The sequence below is a fragment of the Microcebus murinus genome, chromosome 7, assembly GCF_040939455.1.
Source record: "Microcebus murinus isolate Inina chromosome 7, M.murinus_Inina_mat1.0, whole genome shotgun sequence".
Classification (NCBI taxonomy): Eukaryota; Metazoa; Chordata; class Mammalia; order Primates; family Cheirogaleidae; genus Microcebus; species Microcebus murinus.
In genome coordinates, this window is record NC_134110.1 from 27,164,833 (window position 1) to 27,190,058 (window position 25,226).

The following is a 25,226-nucleotide window of genomic DNA, read 5'->3' on the forward strand; positions in this document are numbered from 1 at the left end:
CTGATGGCTCCAGGAAGATGTGGGAGGGGTGGGAGCACCTGCCATGGCTGGAAGAGTCAGGGGTGAGGTCAGCTCTGAGCAAGAGTGGGACGTGATCTGTCTGGGGCAGGTGCTAGAGCCTGGCCAGGCAGCAGCACTGGCATCTGTTTCTGGCTGTCAGTGGCCCAGGGCTGGGCGTCCCACCTGGTCTGTCTGGGTCGCTCTGGGCTAACAGGAGCAAAGCATCAGGGCAGTGTAGCTCAGTCAGGAAAGGCAGAGACCCATGTGATGGGAGTGCAACCAGCAAAAGGGGCGGATGCAGAGGTGAGGTAGAAGGAGCAGAGGCCCTGCCTGAGTGCCGGAAGCATCTTAGAGGGACCTTGGCTCTGAGCAGGATAAAATGTGGGATCAAAGGGGAGCTCTGAGGTGTACAGGACATAGCCAGACCTTTCCTAAGTGGGTTGCTCCGCATTCTGTGCACAGAATGCATATGGTGCTGTGGTGAGCGGGGTGGGGACAGAGGCTGTGCAGCATCCCTGGAAAGGGAGGAGGGGACAGGAGGCTGTGCAACATCCCTGGAAAGGGAGGAGGGGACAGGAGGCTGTGCAACATCCCTGGAAAGGGAGGAGGGGACAGGAGGCTGTGCAGCATCCCTGGAAAGGGAGGAGGGGACAGGAGGCTGTGCAGCATCCCTGGAAAGGGAGGAGGGGACAGGAGGCTGTGCAACATCCCTGGAAAGGGAGGAGGGGACAGGAGGCTGTGCAGCCTGCCTCCCTGTTGTAAGGAAAGGAGGGAACGAGGAGGCCCTGCAGTGTCCCTGGGAGGAGAAGAGGGGATGAGAAGGTTGTACTATGTCCCTGTAAGGAGGGGAGGGAACGATGGGGCCGTGCAGTGTCCCTGTGAAGGGAGGGACAACTGGGAGCAGCGTGGTGACAGACACATTCTGCTTCTGCATTCTTTTTGGAATGTTAAACAAACTGTTGGCAAAGGTAGTGTGCCAGTGGGCTGCAGTAAGGAATGGAGGACACATGGACAGGACGACCCACAGGCTTGGCTGGAGGAGGGGGGTCACATGAGCTGAGATGGGGACCCCTAAAGGGGGAGCAGGCTGCAGGAGGGGTTGGTGTTAGACAGTTGATCCCGTGCTGTTGCTGCGCCCCCAGATGGAGCTGGGGGGTCCGTAGATGGGTCGGTCTGGAGTTAGGTCCTGACTGGGGACATGACTGTGGGGTGGTGGCTTTCAGATGGATTTTAGGCCACGAGGCTGGACAAGGCGATCGAGGCGGTTGCCGTGGGGAGAGCAGGCGTGGGGCAGTGTCTGAGCCTGGCCCCTGGCTCTGACACTTGGAGGCCTGGGTGGGAGGAACAAGGTGCCCTGCGCAGCTGCTCGCTCCAGGGTCCTGCACACCATGGGAGGAGTCCGGCCTAAGGTGGGCTCAGCATGTGGGTGACTGTACACCCACGTCCCCAGTGTTCCGTCTTTCCAGTCACCTTACTGCTCGCTACACCCTGGCCCTGCTTGTGCCAGCATGTTGGGCTCCCTTTGGCACAAGGGTGCCCCCATGTCCTGTTTGTGCCACTTGCTCTGCATGCCCCACAGGCAGGTGTGGGGGCAGTCCTGCCGCTGCAGGCTTTGCCCGTGACTGATGGTGCAGGGTCCAGCAGGTGGTCTTTGAGGACCCTCCTGCGCATCAGCCCTGAGGCCTGTGGGGCCTGCAGGGAGCACAGCTCTGCCTCGCTGCCTGTGGGGCCACTGGTTGCACCGCTGAGGTCACGAGGGCTCTCTGCTTTCTGCCAGGCTAGGATGCCTTCTGCATTTGGGGGTGTGTGCCCACAGTGGGCTGGGAGCAGGCTTTGCCTGAGGTGTCACTTGGTTGAGGGGGCCTAGGGGACATGAACCTGATTAGAAGACAGGCTGGTCTTTTCAGTTGCCTTTGAGGTCATATGTGGAATTGTAACTTGGGTCTGTCCCCGCCTCCTGTGTCACTGGGTCTGCACACATGGGAGCAGTCTCACTCAGGCCCCTGCAGAGGTGTACAGTGGAGTCGAGGACCCTGGGCCATTTCGCTGTGGCCACCCCACTGCACCAGTGTCCCAAGAAGTGGCTGACCCCAAGGGGGGCATTTCTGCATGGAGGGCATGTGGCTGGACCTCGTTGGTGGTGCAGATACTGCTGCTGGTGGGGGCCACAGAGCTCTGGGCTTGTCTGTGTGGGTTTGGGGTAGCCGGGCTGGGGTGCGAGGTGTGGAGCTGTGTCTGCCGTGGGTGTCTGCCCCGGTGGAGCTCACCTCTGCTGTCTCCCCCTCACTCTCATGCCCACTTGCCTCTGTCTCCCCCGACCCCTGTCTCTCTCTGTGTCTCTGCCCTTCCTCCCTGCTCCGGCCCCTTTGGGTCCCTCTGCTTCCCCTTCTCTTCCTTCTCCATTGCTATCTCTCGCCCCTCCATTCCCTTTGTCGTCTTTCCCTGTGCCCTTGCCTCCTGTTTCCAACCCTCTTTCCTGCTGGTTTCCTGTCTCTCCTGCTGTCTTATCTCTGTGTGTCTCCCCGGCCCTCCCTTGTCTGTCTCTGTGTCGTCCTCCCTTCTGTTGCACCCCCTGGGCCCCTGTCTGCTCTTGTCCTCTTCCTGCTCTGCTCCATTCCTGCTCTGGCCTTAGGCACACGATGCAGCAGGAGACCAACAGGACCATTGCAGCCAGTGCTGGCACCATGAAGCAGATGTCCGAGCTCCTGCACGGCTCCTGCCTGGTATGTTCCCCTGGGAATCTGGGTCCAGCAGTGGGGAGAGGTGGGGAACCTTCTGCCCATAATGGGGAGGGGACATGGCAGGGGTCAAGACATGGGAGATTGACATGTAAGCTGGCCTGCCCTGGCTCCACGGGTCAGAACTCAATGTGCTCAGTCATTCAGTCATAGCTGTTCACTGACCATGCATTGGGGTCTGGGCTGCTGGGAGTCCTGCTGTCCTGGGGCTTACGATGGAGTGGGGACAAGAGTGCCCTGAGTCTTCCTGGCCAGGCTTTTCTGAATGGACACTGACATCTCCCCATCATTAATTTCACCATCCTCACCCCTCCACTGCCTTCACCTCCTCATCCACTGCCCCCTCCACCCAAGCCCATTGTCCACGGCCACCTCCATGTGTGCTTTCCTGTCCTGTGGCCATGGCCACATCACCATGGTCACAGTCATCACCACACTTGCTGCCACAGCCACTGTCCCAGTGCAGCCAGCCCAGGGCCCTCTGTGTCCCCACCGGCACCCTCCTCCCGTATCAGGTCAGCACACCTGAGGATTAGAGGGTGCTCACCACAAAGATTAAATGCCATCGAACCCTAGGGTATTATGGAGCAGGTGCCAGCAGACGGCAGTGCACAGCCTGCCCCCTGTTTTGTGAATAAAGTTTTATTGAAATGTTGTCACGTCTGCTCATTTACATACTGTCCACAGCTACTTTGGGGCCACAGTGTCAGAGTTGACAGTTGCGGCAGATTGGCCTGCAAAGCCTAAAGTGTTGATCCCCGGGCCCTTACAGAACAAGTCTGCTGGCCTCTGGAAAATGCACGTATCGTGCGTGGCTGCAATGGGTACTGTTCACGGTAGAGAGGCCAGAAATGCGATGGCCAGATGCAGTGTGGGGTGAGCTCAGGGACAGTGTGCCAGGTGAGAGGAACCAGACGCAAAAGATCGCACACTGTGGGGTTCTATTTGTGTGAAATGTCCAAATGTCCAGAAATGCGCGTCTGTGGAGACAGAAAGCAGACTAGTGGTTGCGGTATTGGGAGCAGGAGTGGAGAGGGGCTGCACTCGGGAACTGGGGCACTTTTGGGGGCAGTGGAAATGTTTTAAAACTGGGTTGTGGTGAACGTTCACAAGTGGAAATTGTTGAACTGTACACTTAAAATGGATGGATTTTATGGGACCTAAATTATACTTTAATAAAACTGTTATTTTAAAAAGTAGAGCCGGTTTCAAAAGTTAGTTATGCTAAAAGTAAATGTGATAGAGGAGCAGCCAGTTCTCCAGTGACAGGGTGGACAGAGTATTCTAAAGTAGGGGACTACGGGATCACAGGACTCTGTCCGGAGCGGTCTGGACTGTTCTGTGCATGGTGTGAGCATCTCAGCTGTGGCCGGTCTGCAGGAGCTGGGGCTCCTCTGCTTCTGCGCCCGCTGGTGGGACGTGTGGGTCCTCGTGCAGTACTGTGGGGCAGTGTGATGACCAAGTCTCCAGGGCTTTGCTGCATTGACGCCTGTGCTGGCCTTTTCCTTTTTAACTTTGGTCCTTGTTCTTTGACTTATGCAGGCTTCATTCATTCATTCGTTAATCCGTCTAAAAATATGTATTGGGTTCTTCTTACTTGAGGCACTGTGCTAGATCCCAGAGTAGGATGAGCCATGGTTCTGAATGGCATTTCTGTGGGGAAGGAGGCTGGAGCTCCAAGGGTGTCCTGCCCCAGGCATTGTAGCCGGGAAGGAGCCCCAGCTGGATCTGAGCTCTGGTCTTTGTGAGTCCGGAGTCTGTGTTCCCATCTCTGTGTGTGTCATGAAAGCCATGACAGCAGACCTTGAGCTCCTTGTGCCTTCAGAGGGACCACTCTTTTCCTGAGGCAGCCTTCCTTCTCTCCTCCCACCCACCGCCCACCCATCTATGAAACCAGCGGGCATTCTCGAAGCAGCTGCTCTGTGCCAGATGCAGTGAGGGTACAGATAAGATGGGGTTCCTTCCCTCGGGCCCTCACGGTATTGTGGGGGGACACACTGTGAACCAGACAGCGTCCTTGCCCCAGGGCCTGGACAGGGTATGATGGGGGCTCGTGGCGGAAGTTAGAGGTGCTGCATGTGTGTGGCCTTCTGGAGGACATTTCAGTGGGGGGCTTCAAGCCTGGTGGAAGCCAGCCCACAGTGAAGTGGTGGGGGACACGGTGGTGTGTGGGGGTGCAGAGTGAAGGGAAAGGGGCACTGCCAGTCCTAGCAGGGCTGGGTGTGAAGGCTCCCTGGTGCGTGGGGATGGAGGAAGGGCGCACATGCCCCTTTGTTGTCCAGAAAGTGTCTGTGATATAGTTTCTTCCTTGGGTGACTCTCAGCAGTGGAATTGAGGAGAGGGTGCGGCTCCCCTCATCCTGCTGGACTTCAGGGCATGGTGGGGATGGTAACAGCTATGTTGCTGCCTCATTGTTGAGTGAGGGCCACCAGGAGTTGGGGCAGCAATTCTCTAGTGCAGCTGCTTCCAGTGACGTGGTGTGGGCGTCCCTGTGCCCTCAGGTTCCTGGGGCTCCGTGTGGCTGCAGGGCGGCATGCCCAGGTTCACACCTGGCTCTGTGTTTTCTGTGCTGGCTGGGCCTGGACCAGAGAAGTCAGTGCAGCCTGTGTGAGGGGCGTGCAAGAACCGCGCGCCGCTGTCTCTCTGGGCAAGGAGGGTTCACTGCTGATCTGGGAGAGCTGACAGAGCGGGAGCTGTTTTCCCCAAAAGAACTGAAGCTCTGCCTGGGCTTCTGGCTCTGGGGCTTCTGGGGCACACATGGTGCCAAGTGACAGGAGCCTCGCTGGATAATAACACAGGCTCCACAGATCTGCTAGCAGTTACGTGACCATTAGGCCCACATGCCACCAAGTGCATTGGAGAGCTGGTCCTGACCCCTCCTCCACCACGGGCTTGGGTGGCTGGGCAGAGCAGTCGTGGAAGGTGAGCTCTGAGGGCCCAGGGGACAGGTCCGGGTTGGACATGTGCAGAAGCCCCAGGCAGGGGTGGGCTTGTTCTGTGGCCTGAGAGGCTGTCTGGGTCCCGGCGAAGGGCCCAAGCGCGAAGGGAGCTCGAGAGGTTTCATGGGCGACAGGCAGGAGGGCAGGCTGCCGGTGTGGTGCCCTTAGCACGCCAGAGTGGCCAGTGCTGGCTTCAAGGCCCTGCTTGTCCAGTCCCCCCGACAGCGTTTCTCCAGCACCAGCTCTGTGGCAATCTCTCTGTGGGCACTGGGGTGTGGTGGGGAACATTCCAGCAGGAAGGGATTGGGAGGGGGCAAAGGCAGGATGTGGGGGAGGGGAGGCAATTCTGATAGTGCTGATGAGAGTGGTCCCACCACCCATGTGACCTTAAGCACGCTGCTCAAGAAAGACTTGGGGTGACAGTTCCCTGTGCTGTGAAATAGGGATCATAACACGTCCTACTGACCCGGGGGGCGCTGGGGCTGAGTATGTGTGCCTAGAGTGGCTCCTGGGTCCTGTGGGCTGCTGAAGATGACTTAGAATCTAGTGGTGACGGTGTCCATGGGGACACTGGCTGTGCCTGTGGAGATAGGGGTGACGCTGCGGGGGAAGTAGATGGTGATGAGCCCACTTCTGAGGGCAGGAGTATGTGACAGTGGTGAAGGAGAGAGTAGGGGTGGTGGGTGCCCTGCCAGGAGGCTGGGAGGGGCACTGGGAACTGAAGCCCCCAGGGCTGGAGGGGCCTGGGAGCAGGGCAGGACCTCAGCCCCTTATAAGCTACACCTTCTATTTGCCCAGGAGCGCCTTCAGCTGGACCGGCTGAAAACGCAGCTAGCGGACGCCCTGCAGCGCTACGGAGTGGTGCAGAAGGTGAGGTGCCAGTGTGGGGGTTGTGGGCCAGGTGGGTGGGCCTGGGTCTCTTGAGCACTCACACCAGCTGGCTTATTCCTGGGTTGGCCTGGTGCAGTCCCATCCCCCAAGGCAGAGAAAGGGCCATCCTTGCAGGCATTCGTAGGTAGCCAGGATCCTACAGCACACCTTAGGTTATGTCTCCTAAAGGATATTTACCTTTGAAGTGCTGCCCCCAGAGGTGACCTCACAGCAGCCTCCTGGGAAATAAGAAGAACAGATCTCATCCTATTTTGACAGGTGAGGAAACTGAGGCTCGGGGGGCTTATATGCATTGGCAGAGGCCATCTAGCAAATCCCTGCAGAGCCCAGCCAAGAACCAGGACAACTCCATCCTCTCAGGGAGTGGAAGGTGTGTTTTGCTGAGTCATTATCTGTTACCTTGTGTTTATCTGACCTTTTCTTCTCTCCTCCCTACCTTTTTTGTTCTTCCTTTCTCCTCTCTCATCCTTTTTCCAACAGAAAATTGCAGAGAAGTCCAGAGCACTGCTTCCCACGGCACAGAGGGGCGGCAAACAGGTGAGTATCAAGTATTTACTGTGGTCAGTGAGTGTTAGGGGACAGCACAGAATCCAGTGCCATTTGTGCTCTGGGGACGGATAGGAAGGACCTAGGGTAGGGACCTTATCTGAGAGGTCTGCCTTGATGAACAGTCTTAAAACATTGGTGTTTTCACCTTTGGGCTCTGGTACAGTGCCTGACACAGGGCAAGCTCCCAGATAGTGACCGTGGACGGTTCCATGTGCGGTGCAGGACTGACTGGTGTCAGACCAGCCCTCCTGCCAAGAGCCTGTAGAACCTACATTAAACACATATGCACACATCGAGACAGACACAGACACAGAGAGACACACAGACACACACAGATCTGACAGGCTGGAGGCATCAGAGAGCCACTAGGGCACCCTTGAGAGGCAAACATTCTAGAATAATCCGTGTTCATCTTCACGTCCTTTCTTGCCTGGTGGGGCATTTGCCAATTTGTGTCTCAGCTTATCATGACTGAACAGAGGTGGTGGCTTGGAGCTTTAATGGTCTTATTGGGCTGGGCAGACAAACATTAGAGTTCAGGGCTGCTCGGAATCGAAATCCTGGGGAAAGGGGATTGCAGCACTAGATGCAGTGTCCCTTGAGGCAGGCACTTGCAGATTCATATGCAGTGTGTGCTTGTCATGAGAGCCCGAGGAATCAAGCCAAAGCAGTTTATAAGAAAAATTAAACAGAAATAGAGGCACTATCAGAGTAATAAAAAGACAAAAGTTGGAGTTCAAATCCCACTCAGAAGAAAGAAGTCTTATAAACATTACAGATTTCAGTAGAGACCCTAAAAGATTAAGGTAAACCAGAAATAGACCAGCCCTAACAAAACCTGAGACACAGCCTTGAATCATGTCTATTTCTGTCTGCTCAAAGACAGTTGAATCTCTTCTGGAAGATGATTTCAGTGTCTAGAATCTGTCTGATTTTTCATACATGATGCCTGAGATTTAAACCAAAGTTGCTAGGCATGACAGATAACAGGATCAAATTACTAAAGCCAAGTAAAGATAGTAAGTAGAAACTGATCTACAGGTGATAAAGATACTGAAATAATTGGACATGTACCTTAAAATAACTACAGGTTGAATATTCCTAATCCAAAAATACAAAATCTAAAACTTTTGGAGCACCAACATGATGCTACAAGGAAATGCTCATTATAGCATTTTGGTTTCCAGAGTTTTAGATTAGGGATGCTTATTTAGTAAGTATAATGCAAATATTCCCAAACCTGAAAAAAATCCAAAATCTGAAACACTCTGGTCCCAAGCATTTCAAATAAGGAATATTCAACCTGTATAATTAATGTGTGAAAGAAAATAGATGAAATGGTGGAGACTTTTACCTAAGAACGTAAAAAAAATAATAAAAATGAGAATTCTAGTACTGAATGATACTGTGACAAAAATTAATTCAATAGATTGGCTAAATATCCAATTAGACAAAACAGAAGAAAGAATTAGTGGACTTCTAGAAGGCCTAAGAGAACACTTAGGCCTCTATGTTCCACTATGTTGGAACATAGAGGAAATATATTATAGAAAATCTGCAGAAGCATATTGTTGGAGTCCTAGATGAACAGGAGGGAGAGAGAACCGACAGAAATAATATCTGAAGAAATAATGGTTGAGAATTTTCCAAAACTGTTCAGATACTTCAGGCCACAGCTCAAGAAGTTCTATAATAAATAGCATAAATTTATCCACTTTTTTAAAAAGCTACCCTTTGCCATTGCATAATATTAAATAAAAATTGAAAACAAAAGATAAAAATAAAATCATAAAAGGAGGTTAAAACCAGAAAAAAAAAAATCTGAAAAGCACATTAAAGCTAGAGAACAAAGTATATTATTTTTATAGAGACGTGAGACTGACACCTGACTTTCTCAAAAGAAACAGTGGGGTCCATGAGACAGTGGAAGCACATCTTCAAAGTGCCCAGAGAAAGTAACTACCAGCCTTCAGTTCTGCATCTGGTGAAAATATTCTTCAGAAATAAAGGTGAAATGAAAACATCTTTAGAAAAACAGAAACAGAGAGAATTCATCAACAGGATGGTTGCAAAGTGGAAAAAGGAAAGTGATCCCAGAGGGAAGCATAGTATCGGGGCAAGGAATGGGGAAAATATGGAAAATAGGAAATACGGATATGTCCAAATTCATGTTGACTGTTGAATAATACATTAATTTTGGGTTTTCACATATGGGTCAGATGTACTGTCGACAACTGAAGCACAAAAGACAAACAGGAGGTTAATGGTGTTAAAGCATTGTACTGTCCTTGCATCATCAGAGCAGTGACAAAAATACAGGCTGCAATAAGCCAAGGATGCATGTGGCATTATGCAGGTAGCTATTAAAGCAGGAATTGATGAAATATAAAAAATACATGTAGATGAGTTAGCAAAGCCAAAAGAGTTGGTTCTTTAGAAGGATTAATAAAATTGTTAAACTCCTACAAGATTAATCAAGATGTAGAAAGAAAATACAAATTATCAGTTTCAGGAATGAAAACAGGCATATCATTACAGATCTGACAATTTTTTTAAAAGTAATATAAAGATATTATGAACAGTTTTATGCCAACAAATTTGACAGCTCAGATGAGATGTAATTTTTTTTAGAAAACTATAACTTACCAAGATGTGCAGAGAATCTGGAAAGTTCAATATTTATTAAAGAAATCAATCCATAATTAATAAATATCCCACAAAGAAAACTCCAGACCTGAGTGGATGTACTGGTGAATTCTTCCAAGTATTTGGAGGAGTAAATAACATGAATTTATAGAAACTATTACAGAGAATATAAAAAGAGGAAAAACAGCCTGCTGTGTTTTATGCCAGTCATACCTTGATTCCACATTATGGTGAAGATATCACAAGAAGGAAAGTAACATATCAGTCTCTCTCGTGGATGTAGAAGCAAAAATCCTAACCAAAATGCTAATAAATTAAATCTAGAAATATATAAAAAGGAAGTCATATCATCATAGCGTAGGGCTTAGTCTAGGGATGCAAAGTTAGTTTGCATTCAGAAACAATCAATATAATTCGCCACTTTAATAAGTGATAAAAGCTATACAGTCATCTCAATAGATACAGAAAAGCATTTGATGAGATTCAGCACTAGCTTAAGGAAGCTAAAGAACTCTTGGCAAGATAGGTATAGATGGGAATATCTTTAATCTTTTAAAGGGTATCTTTAAAAACCTTACTGTTAACGTCTCACTTACTGGGAAGATATTAAAATCTTTTCTCCTGAGATTGAGGACAAAACACAGATGTCTAGTACTATTGCTTCTATTCCCATTGTATTGGGAGTGTTATCCAATGCAATAAAGCATGCAGAAAAATAAAGGTATAAGGATTGGGAAGAGAAAACAAACTACTCACAGAGAGCATGATTGTGTACGTGGGAAATAATCTGTGATGTGCTGTTAGAATTAATAAGTGCGTTTGACAAGACTACTGGAACCAGGTTAGTATACAAGAAGACATTGTGTATTCTGGCATAAGGCAATTTGGAAATGAAATTTTAAAAGTGATACCATTTATAATGGCATCAAAACTAGAAAGAAATCTATGAACAGCTGTTTAAGACTGCTACACTGAAAACTAACAAAGCATTACTGAGAGAAATTACAAAAGATCTAAATGATGGAGAGTCTGCCATGTTTATAGAGATGTCAGTTCTCACCAAGTGAATCTAGAGATTCAATACAATCCCAACAGGTTTTAAGCATGTGTGTGTGTTTAAATTGTCAAGCTGATTCTAAAATGTATGTATATGGAAATATGAGTAAGACTCAAAATAGTGAAGACAATTTTGAAGAAAAACCAAAGTGAAAAGTTTATACTGCCAGGTATCAGAACATGTTAATTAATCACAGAAATGGAAACAGTGGTGTTTGTGTGAGGCTAGACAGACCGACAGCCACAGGACACAATGGATTTGGGATGTAGACCCACACACACACGATGGCCGGGTTTGTGGTCAGGTGGACTGCCCTGCAGTGAGAAGTAGATGATTTATTCAGGTCTTGGTGCTGCATCACTTGAACTTTTGAACTGAAAACAAGTGGGTCCTTTACAAACTTTAACTCACTCTATGCACAAAAAAACTTTTCCAGCTGCATCATAGACCTACATGCAAAAGAAAGACAGCACTTCTAGAAGACATCAGGGAAGGCTACCTTCACATCTTTATGTGGGCAGACATTTCTCCCACAGAGGCAAAAGTGCTAACTATAAAGAAACAGATTGATAAACTTAGGTTTGTTAAAAATTAATACACCATTAAGAGAGTGAAAAAGCAACCTGCAGGATGAGAGAGGGTATTTGCATGACATGTGTCTGCAAAGGTCTTACATCCATTAAATAGTAAAGATCTGTTATAAGTCAGTAAGAAAAATGCAGACAACTCTGAAAACAAAAAAGAGTAAAAGCCTTGGACACATCACAAAAGAGGATTTCCAGTTGGCTAATAAGAATATGAACATGCATTCAACATTAGTTGTCAGGAGCAGGGAAAGTAAACCCATGATGCCGTGTCACTACATACCACCTCACACTCACCCACAGTACTAGAAGCAACGTGAATAACACCTGAAAATGCAGAGTGTTGGTGGGAATGTGGGCAGCTGGAACTCTCGTGTACTACTAATGGGAGTGTAAAATTGCACCACCACTTTGGAACACTGTTTGAGAATATCTGCTTTGTAAAATCCAATGTGTTCTTACTTTTCATTTTGTAGATCTGCCCAATGGAGACGTGTATGTAGTTAGCCCTCCATATCCATGGGTTCTGTATCTGTGGATTCAACCAACTACAGATTGAAAGTATTAGAAAAAAAATTATGGCTGTACTGACCATGTACAGACTTTTGGGATCATCATCCCCTGATCAAGGCGGTATATCAGCTGTTCACTACACAGCATTTGTGCTGTGTTGGGTGTAATAAGTCATCTAGAGATGATTTAAAGTGTGTTGGAGGATGTGTGTAGGTGATATGCAGATACTATGCCAGTTTACATCACGGATTTGAGTATCTGCAAATTTTGGTACCTGTAGGGGTCCTGGGACTAACCCCCCAGGGATACCGTGGGACAACCGTATATAGTCACCAAAAGTCCATGTAAGAATGCTCATAGCAGCACTATACGCAGTAGCAGAAACCCGGAAGAGAGCCAGTCTGTAGTGGAATGAAGCGATAATTTGTGCCGAATCCTGAGTTCCTACAACAGGAGACTCTGCAGCAATGCAAAGAATCGTGGCTACCAAGGTCCACCAGTGACACCTCAGTCACAATGCTTAGTGAGTCACAACTACAGAGGACTTACCATATGATTCTGTTTCTGTAGAGTTCAAAACCAGGCCAGACTACTTTCTGGGCTAGTTGGAAGCCAGAACTGGGTTTTCCCTTTTTTGGGCAGGGCTAGAGGGATGCTTCTGGGGTCCCAGCTGTCCTGTATCTCTGCTGGTATTTCCTTTGTAAGGATTCACAGAGCTGTGCACATCTCATCTGGGCATTGGCCTATAGGTATGTTATCTTTCATAGAATTTTCTTTTAAAAGGGAGGGAAATGGTCCACAGTTCTTCTGAGAAATTGAAAAGGCTAGATTATCTCCAGGAATTTTATAAATGATGAGATGATATACAACCCTGTTCAACAAGAACTCTTATTGGTCCTTGTTGGTCCTCTTGTTGGCTAAGTGGTCCTGGCAGATGGGAAGGGCAACTGCCACCCCTTGTCTTCCTAGGCTAGGCGTGGATGTGAGCCATGAAGTCTCTTTGGAGCTGGTGATCTTGGCCATGGTCCAGTGTAGCCTCCAGCTGGGACTAGGGTCATTGTGAGTAGCACCAGGGTGCCTTTGGGCCATCCCCTGTCCCCGGATAGACCTGTGACCATTAAGGATCAGGGGAACAGCCCACAGTGGCAGGTCACGCTCTGACTTTGTGCCAACATTGGTGGACTCAGCGTAGATCTCAGCAGAACTTCGTGTGTCCCCAGGCCACAGAACGAAAAGCATGTTTCACTTTCACAGGCCTGAGAGAAATTCCTGGTCCTGCTTCTCTGTCCAGGGCATAGGGCAGAGAGTTGCCCTTGTCTCTCGGACACAGCCCTTTTATTTAACGTGGTGCTGGGGGCAGCATTGCCACAGACATGCAGCTCTGGCATTCAGCTTTGATGAGAATCGGCCTGCGCCAGCTACAGCAGTCACGTGCTATCTGGAGAAACCAGTGGCCTGCCCTGGGGCTGCTTAAAAAGAAACTGCCCTTCCCAAAGTGTCCAAATGTGTCTTGCCCTGACCCCCACCCTCCTACCAGGGCCAAGTGCATGAGAAAGTGATTGTTTCCCAGAGTTACTGAGAGCTCAGGGATACCGGCTGTGGTCTGCATTGCCACCCCACTCCTGGCCCGCCCTGGGTGGAAGGCAGCCCCTCATCTCTTCTCACGGGAAACGTGTGCGGCTCCTTCTCCAGCGGTCACGCTGGGGCCTGTGTTTCTTCCCTACGTGTCAAAATGAGGACGCAAGCCCTGGGCCTTGGAGGAGGAGAAAGCCTCCTTTGTCTGGCTGCCTCCTGCGCTGGAAAACCATCACAGGGCTGTCCCCTCCGCGCCGGCCCCAGCACCTTGCCAGCAAATCCCTAATCCCGGCTTCCGCGCTACAGACCCAAATTGAGCCTTTGTGAGGAGAATAAAGGAGCACTTTGTGAGCCTTTCAGGAGGAGGGCTGCAGGGGGATTGGACGGCTAAGCCATTTCTTCCTTCCCTGTCTTTTGTCATTGCTGCTGGGGAGGGTGGGCTACCGGGTCCCTGCTCTTCCTGGCCCACGGAGGTGAGGGGACAGGCCCCCGCGGAATCTCTTGGCGTCTGCACCAGCCGCACCACCTCCCCTGGGCCAACAGACCGACAAGCCTGGGCCGCTGTCTCTGTGCCCCGTCCCGCCCGCCCGCCTCCCAAGCTCCTCCCTTCTCCCCATGTAGGAGGTGACAGCGAGCTGAAGGCCCCAGATCCATGGCTGGTCTGCATGGGGATCCTGGCACCCTCTGCCCTCAGTTTGTGGGAGCTTCCACTGAACCCCGAATGCCAGGAAAAGGCTCAATAGAACATCTCGTGGCGCTTTCTTCCCCAGCATGTTTGACCTGCTCGTGCTTACTGGCCCGTAGTATGTTGTCATAGGAGTGGACCAGATTTCCTCCAGCTCCCTTTCCTGTTGGCATGGATTTGCTGTCATGGTGCGGCTGAGCGATAGCTCCTGCACCTCTGACCTCGGCTGCACAGGTGGGGCTGCTCTGGTCTCCTGCCTGGTTGTTAATTGTGTTTACCTAGGGCCTTTAGAAGCCCCGCCCAGGCAAGCCCCAGTGGTGTTGGCTCCATTTCTCAGAAGTGAAGATTGAGGCTCAGAAAAGTTGAGGGACCTGCCCAGGATGGCCTAGGAGCGAGGGAGCAGAGCTTGACCTGTGGCCCTCACCATCTCTGGAGAGCCCAGGTTCGCAGGCAGGTTCTTCCTGGTGAGAGTGAGGCATGTACTCCTGCAGTGCCCTGCAGACAGGATGGGCCAGAGGAGCGGCAGTGTGTGCTGAGCACAAAATGCAGGGCTGTGGGCAGAGGTGTTCCCATTCTACAGATGAGGACTCTGAGGCCCGGAGAATGCACCTGCCTTGCCTGGGTCTCGCAGCTGGCGCCAACGCCAGAGCCGGGGCCCGGGCCAAGGTTCCTTCCGAGAGTGCCCTGGAAGCTCAGGAGGGGCTGGAGCCACAGAAGGGAGCCAGCGGGGGTTGCGGGCCTGGCGCGGGGCCAGTGCCTCCCTCCCGCTGCCACCCCCGGGCGCTGCTCACTTCCTCCCGCCCACGCCGGGAAGGGGAGGTGATAATTACTGCCTTGGACGAGTAGCGCTTGTCAACAGATTTTTTAGATCTTTTATTTTATATTCATCTATCCACGTATTTATTTATTTAGAGTCCTCCACTGACTTCCCCCTCGTGTTAACGTGGTATGCAGGAAGAGTGTGGGATTGGGAGGGAGAACTGGGTCAGCATAGCGTCACCATCCTGCAGGTGGGACCCCACAAGCTGTCCCTTTTAAATGAGGAGGCCATGTCCACCTCGCAGGGTCCTGAGGAAAACTGGAGACAAGATGTGGCACCTGCCTCCTGCCTGGTCCCTCTGAAGGCTCGTGGTGGCTGCTATTGTTACAATTGGTCCCGCCATCAGTAGCGAGCGGTCTCGGGCAGAACCATGGGACCAGGGGGAGCCCCTGCCACCCCACCCTGTCCCTAGATGCAGTCACACAATTACACAGCTTTCATAGCCTCACACACCCGCCTGGGGCGACTTCTGCCAGAAACATACTGAAGCTCTTATTTGCGGGGATCCGCTGGTTCTGTGCCCAGCGGGGTCTGTCTGTGCTCGCTCGGGGTTCTCACCCGTCCACCCACTTTTGCCCCAGGACCTGGCACAGGGTGGGCACCATGGGCCCCACACAGCATGCCAGGAAAGACTGTCTTTTGGATTGTGTTCTGGAGTCTTCCGTCCTGTTGCCAAGGGGCAGTCCTGTGCTCTGCACCTCCCCACCACCTGCCAGCAGAGAGTCCTCAGGCCTTAGGAAGCAGCGGCATCTCACAGGCTCTGGAGACAGCATGGCCTGGGTGGGCTGCCCGTGGGAGACAGTGTCTGCGGGAGGCCAGGCAGGCTCAGTGACTGTCTCAGAGGGGCAGGGGCTCCCGGTGGCCTCCCTGGAGTCCCCCGACACTTCTACTGACATGGGCTCAGCCAGAACAATGCACGTGACCACCTGAGCTGCACGGGTGGTGAGGCGGCCTTTATCTCAGGCGAGTGTCAGTGTCCTATAATGAAGGGAAGGGCAGAAAGCGACCAGGATGCAGCCTCCTCGCAGGGCAGAGGTTAAGGTCCTAGGGCCTTTCAGGAGCTCCAGGACCAGCAGAGCCCAGTCTGCCCTTGGTGGCAGCCCCAGTGCTGCCTCACATCGTCTGTCCCTGGCTGCACACAGGAGGGCACCACGGGGGTTCTGGACTAGAGTTAGATGAATTGCGGGTGGCGACCATACCCCACTGTCTCTGTGTATCCAGTGCTGCCATCTGGAGTGGCCTGCTGAGGCCCAGCCTCTTGGCCTATGTGGACAGCTGCCCTTGGCAGGCCAGTGCTATCTTTGGGCTGGGCAGAGGTGAGCGGGGTGTGGTGGGAAGGGAAGAGGCAGAGAGGCTGCCTGTCACACCCAGACCCAGCCCAGGTGCCCGCTCCCAGTCAGTTCCATGCTGTCCGCACCCCAGGCCCCCCAGGACAGTGTGCAGCAGGCAGGGCCCACACCTCCGAGGGGACCCAGGCAAAGCTGGCCACAGAGCCCTGCTGCAAAGGCAGACACACCAGGCCGGCCGGGGCCTCGTGCTTTGAATTAAGGCATTTCACAGAATTGCAGAGAAGACCTTGATCATGCCTTCCACGGAGGGCTGAGGAAACTGAGTCCATGGTCCGTGGGGACAGGCGGGGGTGGAGGGCCTGTTGTTGAGTCCCAGGCTCTGGCATTTGAGCTAGAAACACCCCTGACCCTGGGCATCCTTTCGTGGTGCGGCCAGTGCCCCAGGGTTTCAGGTGGAGGTCTGGCAACCCCAGATTATCCTATCATGGAGCAAATGGGGTTAATTGAAGGCACTATCTTACTGAATTTCAAAATTTGGTGAATTAAAGAAATCAGTATGGAATGAAGACATATTGGAGAAAGTCTCTCAGGCTCCCCCGCCACCTGGTGGTCCAGTTCCAATGGGTTATCTCAGTGGTGCTTATGCCTTGCCTGCGGCCCCTTTCTCTCCAAGCCTTGATTTCCACAGCCCCCAAAACGAGAAGGTAGAATTTGTGTTTTCATGCATAGGGGCATTCTTCTGTGGGTTCACAGAGGGGCTTGTGATCCCCAAAGCAGGACAAATGGGGTGGGCTGTGCATTCCTGGGGTTAGGGCCATGTCTTACTCATCCACATGTCCTCCCAGCTCTGCGTCTGGCCCCAGGACACAGTGGCTCAGGCTTGGGCTGAGGGCTGTGGAACAGGGAGCCTGCCAGGTGCTCCACAGGCAAACCTGGGATGGCCAGGGGGAGAACATGTGCTGAAGGGCAGGGGGACACATGCTGAAGGACAGGGGCCCAGTTTCCGCCCATCCTAGATCTCTGCCCGCCTTTCACAGCAGCCCCAGGCTTCAGCCTCCTTTCCCGCCCCCACAGGTACAGGTGTGGGCCAAGAGCGTGGGGCAGCCCTGACTCCCAGAGGCTCTGGGGTCTCCTCTCGTCTTGAGATCTGCAGGAATAAGACTGTGCCTGGGGTTTGGTGGTCACAGGGTCTGCCTCTGTTGTCTGCAGAGTCCCCAGGTCCGTTTTGCAGAGCTGGCCAATGATGAGAAGATCTTTAATGGGGGTGACAGCGTTTGGCAGAGCCAGGAGCAGGCGCTGCTTACGGATATCACAGAGGAGGACCTGGAGGCCATCCGGCTGCGTGAGGAGGCCATCCTGCAGATGGAGGTGAGGGCTGGGGGGGTGGCGCGGGCACACACACTCAGCCCTTCGTGCAGAGGCTGGGCCAGGGACTGAGGGAGCTCTGCTGTGGCATTGCTTACCCTGTGGCCAGCATCCTGGGGCCACCCCTCACCTGGAGGGGCTGGAACTGGGTCCTGTGACCTTGCCTATGCTGACTGCCCCTCCATGGGCATCTGGTCCTTGTGGTGGAGGGACTGGCATCCAGGGAACACTGTCTCCATCCCCTCCTTCCTGACTTTTCCTACCTAATAGGGAAACCCAGGAGTATTCTGGTGAGGAGCCAAGTGCCTGCACTCACAGTCCCAGCTCAGTCACTGTGGCCATTTTATTTGCTGAATGCTTAGAATTTTGGAAGGCTGTTTAGCTCTAACAGAGGTGATTTGGTGCCAAGCATGCATGATCGAGTAACTTAGAACTGAACCTGCAATTTGATGGTGCTGCCAGCAGGTGGTGGGGGTGAGTTGTTGGGCTCTAGCTGTAGGGCATGGGGACTGGATGTTGCTTGTTCCGTGTCTTTTTGAAGTTTGCCCATATATAACACCTCCTGCCCAACGCATCTCTGGACCACAGGTAATCTCAGGACCGCTGCTGAACACATGTGATATCTTGAAAGGCACACATGCCTGGGATGTGTGAGTGTGAGTGTATGTCTGTGTGTGAGTGTGTGTGACTGAGTGGGAGTGTGCATGAATGTAGGTGTATATGAGTGGGTGTCTGAGTAAGTGCATCAGAGTATATGTGTGTGTGATTGTAAGAGTGTACATGAGAGTATGTGAGTATATGCATATGAGTGAATGTGAGAGTGTGTATGAGTGTCAATGTGTGTGAGTGTATGTGAGTGTGTGTAGTGTATGTGAACAAGTGTATGGATGTGCGTAAGGGTGTAAGAGTGTATGATGTGTGTGAATGAATGTGAGAGGGTGTTTGTGTATGAGTGTGTGAGTATGAAAGTGTGTGTGTGAGTGTGATAGTGTGAGTGTGTGTGGCTGTGTGTAAGGGTGTGAGTATGAGAGTGTATGACTGCGTGAGTGAATATGAGAGCGTGTTTGAGTGTGTATGAGTGTGTGAGTATGACAGTATGAATGTGAAAGCGTGTGAGAGTATGAGTGTGTGTGAGTGTATGTGAGTGTGCATGGAGTGAGCCTCTTCTTTTTCATGCTGAGGTGCAGGTAGGAGAAAGCAGTTGGGCTTGGCGGTGGGAGCCAAGCGTTTGACCATGGGCATGTTCTCCGTCCCTCTGGGCTTCCTCACTGGCCTGCTCTGAAGCTCCTAGTGGCTGGGTTTCTGGAACAAATGTCCACTCAGAGCAGATTCTTCTAGAAAAATGGGAACCTGGGAAAGTCAGTAAACCGAGTCACTGGCTTAGGACTTGTGGCCAACTCTGCTTTCCTAAGGAGCAGGCCTTCCACTCTGGAAGGTGGTGGATGCCCCACAGGGAGCCCCCCTCTCACGCGCATACTTGTGGGGCTGCCCACCTCCCTGTGTCTGCTGCAGGCCCCTCCTCACTTCACCTAGCAGAGGAGTGCTCATGTCTCAAGACCTCCATCCAGTGCCCTGCTGCTTCTGTGAGCCATTGTCCCCTCTTTACCCCATCCTCGAGCTCCCCAGAGAGGAGCTGTGGTCCTGTCTTTGCCCTGCTAGGGGGCTGCTGCTGGGGGCCTGTATCTCTGGCTGGAAGACAAGCTTGTTGCTGTTGCTGAGACGGTCCATTGAATGACCAAAACACAGAGATGTTGTTTATCCCTCTCTGCTGGCACAGCAAGGCCCACTTTTCCCAGAGAAGCAGAGGAACAGATCCAGGAGTGTCATTCCTGATGGCTCCGGATCCGGGGAGGCCCGGGAGAGGCAGAGGGACTTGCTCCCTTTAACTTGAGAGGCTGACGGCCCTTCCGGGAGCACAGGCTTCGCCTGTCCCCATGGGCATGCAGGAGGGACACTCTTCAGGCCTGAGTCCAGGGAGTGGAAGCTGCTAACAGAAGCTCCTGCTACCAAAAGGATCAGACTCCTGGATGAGGGCAGGGCCTAGGGCATGGGCAGGCAGGCGGGGCTGAGGGCTGTGCCCCTGAACGGTGGGGCTGGCTCACCTCTGAGCTTTCTGGCAGCCAACCAGGAGAAGCAACAGGGTGGGTCACAGGATTCCAATGTCGCATCTGTACTTGGGAGCCAGCTTCTCCCTGTCCTGAGCCTGTGAGTCCTGCTTCTGGGGCCTCATGAGGAAGCCTGTGGGCTTCCCGTGCCTTGGACAGCCTCCTGGTGGCTGTCTTGGTGCCAGACATGAGGCTCATGCTGTGTGGCAGCCCTGGGATAAGGTTTGGAGGCTGGAGGCTTGGACAGACCAGGCTCTAAGGCACTGCTCTCTGGTTGTCTGTGTGATGAATATGGGCAGAGCAGTGGCCTTTACCGGGACGGAGGGACCCCATGTGGAGGCTGCTACCATTGTCCAGCTGAGAGACAAAGGGATGTGGGTCAGGACAGGGAGAGGAGCTGAGTTTGTGCAGGGCTAGACTGGATTCAGTCAAGGGGCTGGGCCTGTGCATGGGATGGGGGCTTCATCTGTGGCCCTCAGGGCTTCTCACAGCTCAGCGCTGTGCTGGGGTTTGCAGAGGGGCCAAGTGAGCAGGACCCATGGCTAACCTGGCCTTCCCAGCCTCAGTTTCCTTATCTGCAGTGTGGGGACCGTGCAGAAGATGTGGAGTCTCATGCCAGCAGACAATAGTCAGATAGGGGTTGATGGGGTGGGTCAGCTTTCTTGGAGGCAGCTACAGCAAGCACCTCCTCTCCCTGCACCACTCACTCCCTTTGGTCTTTGAAAACCACAAAATGACCATTAGCCTTTAAAAAGCCCTCCCCCAGGTTCAAGGCAGGTCCTAGTGGCAGCAGTTAGACTTTGATCAGCAGGAGGGAGCCACGAGACTGGGTGACAGCAGCAGAGGCCCAGGTGTCCCCAGGCCCTCCATGGCTGGGTCACTCTGGGGGTGTCTGCCCAGTACCACAAAGGCATGTGGGGATGGGAGGTGACGATGTTTCGGTGGGGGGCTGGGGAAGCAACCTCAGGAGGACAGCGTGGGCCTTCACACGTGGCTGGTCACAGCCTCTCCTGCAGACTCCAGTGGCTCATGGCAGTGTGCGTGACTTTACGTGTTCAGAAGTCACGGAGGTGAGACTGGGTCCAAGCGAGCCCCCACTGTGGTCTGCTTTCTAGGACTAACCTTATCTGGTAGGTGGTAGAGTGTGGACAGGTGGGGAAAGTGAGGCTCAGGGAGGGGAACTGCTGTCACAGCAATAGGTTGGTGCTGCATCCGGTTCCTATATGCCGTCTTTCCTTCTCGCTTTTTGGCCTCCATGAGTGCTCGTGGATAGATGCTGAGTTGGGAGGTGGTAAGTTAATGGTGAGGGCTCTATCCTGGGGCTGGTGGCCCCACTGAGTGTCCCTTTCCTCTTTCCTCCTCCTTCCCAGAATCATCCAATGGATGGAATAAAGGGGAGACTTGGGATTCAGTGTCCCAGCTTTAGGCCCAAGTCTCCACTGACCAGCTAGGCGACCTTGAACATGCTGTTTGCCTCCGTAGTTTCATCTGTGAAATGCTCAGACAGCCCGTGTGGCAGTAAGCAGAGTCTCCAGGCCTGAGGGAGGTGATAGCCTGTCAGGAAACCTCAGGAGGCCCCATGGCTTACTCCAGAGAGGCCAGGGAGTGGATGGGCAGGGGACAGTGGAGCCCACGGAGGCTGGGGCCTTCCCAGTGATACTGAGCACTGGTGTCAGCTCTGTGGGCCACCTGGACATGGTCCAGTTAGATTCAGAGTAAGAGTGTACTGCCCTTTGGGGGCTCTGCAAACTGTGTTCAACCCCAGAGACCCAGCCCCTGCGCACCCCTCTGCTTGTGTGACCCCCGAGAACATCCCAGATCTTGACACTGCAGCTTCCTCCAGCCTTCAGACTTGGGCTCAGGTGTGCACTCCTGGGGAGGCCCTGCCCGCCACCCTCACCTGCGCCAGTTCCCTGCCCACCCCGTCACACCCTGGAGTCTCTGCTTGGTCTGCTTGCTAGCCATGCTGTTGTCACCTGTCAGTCTCATGAGAATGCAGCTTTCTGTGGGAAGGGACCTCCTGCCCCCACCACCCAGCATCAGTCTGCTCTCCAGGGCCCATGGTAGTCTGCTCGGTAGATACCTGTTGAGTGAATGCGTGAAGCTGACTAACTCCCCCCTCCACGGGATGCCTAACCCCATGATAGTGGCCCATCCTGCCCTCTGGCTGCACCTCCAGGATGGACTCAGGGCCCCCATGGCCAAGGGGGTCTGAACTCTGCACCTGTCCACCGCAGTCCTCTGTTGACCCTCGGCCCATGGTATAGGAGCGTCTCTGCCTGCTTGCCCGGTCTCTGGCCCATTTCTCAGTGATGTCGCTGTCCGTGGCAGTGACAGTGCTAGAGCCCCCACCCCTGCAGGCCAGACTTTGGCTGTGCCTGCTGTGGCGCTGGCCATAGGAGGCCTTTGCTGTGTGTCCCTGCATAACTCCCATGCCAAGCCCTTGTGCCTAGGGCCTGAGCCCTGGCCTGGAAGGCTCCATGGACGGCATTTCCCCAACCCTGCCAGTTCTGTCCCCTTGCCAGGCTATTTGGCCTCAGCGGAGGGAGGAGGGTGGTCCAGCCCAGCTCACCCCCACAGGCCTGGGCTGGTAATGAGGCAACTGCCCCAGAGCCTTGGCTTGCTGTCCCCTGTCCTGAGCCTGGCCATTCCCAGCCTTCCCTGGGTCTTGGGTTCCTCTCCCCTGAAGGGGAGAGTGTGGGGCCTTCTCTCATGGGACTGCGTGAGGACTTGGTGAGCTGGAGTGTGTGGTTCGTCCAGAAGAAGCATCCCTCGGAGCTGCTGTGGGGCATGTGAGGAGGGGCTGGGGAGGGCTGGAGGTTCAGGGAGACTGGGCCAGCGCTGGGCTCTCTTGGCCCCCGGTTTGGGCATGGACGGCCGAGCCAGGAGCACATGCGTTTCCCTGTATTGTTAATAGCTTGCATTGGGCGTCTCCCTATGTATTTCCTGTACAAGGATGGAGTTGAACAAACACTAGAAGTAACCCCAGGCCCAAAGCGAGGCTACCCAAGTGCAGGTGGAGCTTGAGAGCCGGCCGGCTGGCACTCCCCATGGTGCTGGGACTCTGCCTGGACAGACTCATTCCAGCCAGCTAAACAGGGCTAGGTCAGGGGCAGAGTGGCCACCTGAGCGTGAGTTGGAATTGACTGTCACCCCAGTGCACAAGCTCCCTTCCAGGAGGATGTTGCCATCCACCTCCGGGTGAAGGAGGCCACGTAGCTAGAATCCAGGCAGTCTGACCTCTGACCTGGGTGGTGTCCGTCTCTGAAAGGCACAGTGCCTGGCAGCCCTGGTGTTTGAACCTGGGATCTGGGGCCATCTGCCATCTCTCAGGCACGGTCTGTCATGGGTCATGCCAGGCACATGTAGGAGCCAGATCTGCCATTGCGTCCCTCAGAAGGGAAGTGGTTTGGGGGGGGGGTGTCCTGGGGCACTGCCCACCTCCAGTCGTGTGCTTATTCCCCTCTCTGGGGCTGCTTGTCCTTGCCTATGAGCCAAGGTAGCCTGTCTCTGGCCTCCCAGCTTAGGGTGCCTCCCTGGTGTGGTCCCAGGTGGAAGCCCCAAGTTTCCAAGGACTCTGGGTTTTGGGCATCCAGGTGTCACTGAGGCAGGTGCCGGCTGCTGGCAGCCTCCCGGCCAGCGACCCTGTCTTCTCACAACTTGGGACCTGTTCTTACTGTGCCAGTGGGCAAGTGAGCTTTAATTGTGTTTGAGCAGCAGCACAACGCTGGGTGTGGGTGAGGAGGTGTCTGAGTGCTCAATTAGGTCAGGTCCAGGAGCCACTGTCTGCCGCCTTGGCGGGCAGCTCTATCCCCAGGGCTGTCTGCTGCCCCTTGGCAGTCTGTCCATCCAGCCAAGCCCATTAGAGTGTTCTGCAGCAGTGCAGACCCTGGCTTTGGCCGGGAGGGAGCCGGTGCCAGGCACAGCTATCTCCACCCTCTAAGGCTGAGCCTATGGGACTCTGAGGGGAAGCAAGGTCCCTGCGGCCACACAGCAAGGCCATCAGCAGGCTGCAGTGGTCCTGGGCCAGAGCTATGTCCCAGCTCCTGGTCAACACCCTCTCACAGTTCCTCCCGTGTCCCTCTCTGAGCCCCAGGTTCCTAGTCATGAGGATGGTCAGAAATGGAAAGACTTTGAGACAATGGGCGTGTGCAATGTGGTTTGCAATCTCTAAGTCCCAGTAACCCCTGTGAGTGCAGGTGTGACATGGGACTGCCTCAGCATGGCATTTGGGTCCTCGCCGTCACCCCAGGTGTTAACGGGTAATCCTGGTGCATCCCTACAGAGGCTCATGGCACACTTCCACTTTGCTTCTCACTCGCAGTGCCCTTCCTCATCCCCCCTCCCCTCTGGTCCCCTTTGGGTCCCCAGCCCCATCCAGCCCCTGGAGTGGTTCATTCCTTCTTCCTGGCCCTGGGGTTAATTGCTCCCTGTCCTTGTTGACCCCACATGGGCTGCCCCTGTCCCTGTCTCCTGAGGTGGGCCCTAGACCACCTTTTCTTATTTGGCTAAGATGAGATTAGGGTGGCCAAGGGGAAGCCCAGGACTGGGCCAATGCGGCGCCTTCTTTCCTGTCCCTGGCTCCACTCCCTGCCTACTGAGGAGTCTCCATGGGACTGAAATGTGTTCTCCAAGTGTGTGGACAGATGGGCCAGGCCAGAGCCAGCAAGTGGCACCTGGACGCTGATGGGACCCAGTCACCAGGAGTTGATCTGCCACTACCAGAGCTGTCTGGCTGAGGACTACAGTCCTTGCTCTAGGCCTGTGGCTTGCCCATGCCAGGGCCTAGGAAGGATGACAGCAATCTTGCAGGAAGCTTCTTTGTCCCCTGGAGAGGGGACCTGGCAGGCCTCGGGCATCTCCTAGCAGAGGAGGGGAAGTAGGAGTCTGGTCCAGGGTCCCAGGTCCACCCATACCACTGCTGGGCCACGTAACCTTGAGCAGGTCTCTTCTCCAAGCCTCTGTTTGTTTATCTATAAAATGGGCATAGTGAGCACCACCCTCTTGAGCTGTTGAAAGGATTCCATGAACACAAAAGACATTTGTCAGCAAGAAGAGGAAATGTTGCAGTGGAGTTTGCCTGCCGGGCAAGAACTCTTAGCTGAGAGGATCCCGTGGGCATGGACATGGGTGTGGGGGGACTGTGGCTGTCCTTCAGCCCCACACCAACCTCCCACCCCACTGGGGAGTCTCCTGCCTGCACTGCCCCGCCGCCCCCAGACCCTGTCAGCCCCTCTTCCTCTGAAGCAGGTGAGCAGCCCGGGACTGGTGCATGCTGCTGGCCCAGGTGCCAGCCTATAGCTGCTACTGCTGAGGTGTCAGTGCTCGCTGAGCCCAAGCTGAGAGCAGGTGTGAGTGCTGCTAATGGCCTGAGGTGTGGCCTTCCAGGAAGGGGTTTGCATTTGCTTGGGCGCTCCTGAGGAAGGAGAGCACTCCAGCCTAGGAGGTGGTAGGGGCCTCGGACTTCTTA

The 25,226-nt window shown here is 53.6% G+C and overlaps 1 protein-coding gene across 2 annotated transcripts in view; it reads left to right on the plus strand.

Moving 5' to 3' along the window:
- Window positions 1–25,226, plus strand: part of TSNARE1 (t-SNARE domain containing 1) — a 141,223-nt gene that overhangs the window by 90,047 nt on the left and 25,950 nt on the right. For both annotated transcript variants that reach the window (XM_012751739.3, XM_012751742.3), the window contains 4 exons: window positions 2,633–2,723; window positions 6,476–6,547; window positions 7,049–7,105; window positions 17,496–17,654. In XM_012751739.3, the coding sequence (XP_012607193.1) occupies window positions 2,633–2,723; window positions 6,476–6,547; window positions 7,049–7,105; window positions 17,496–17,654 (379 nt within the window). The remainder of the gene's footprint in view (window positions 1–2,632; window positions 2,724–6,475; window positions 6,548–7,048; window positions 7,106–17,495; window positions 17,655–25,226) is intronic.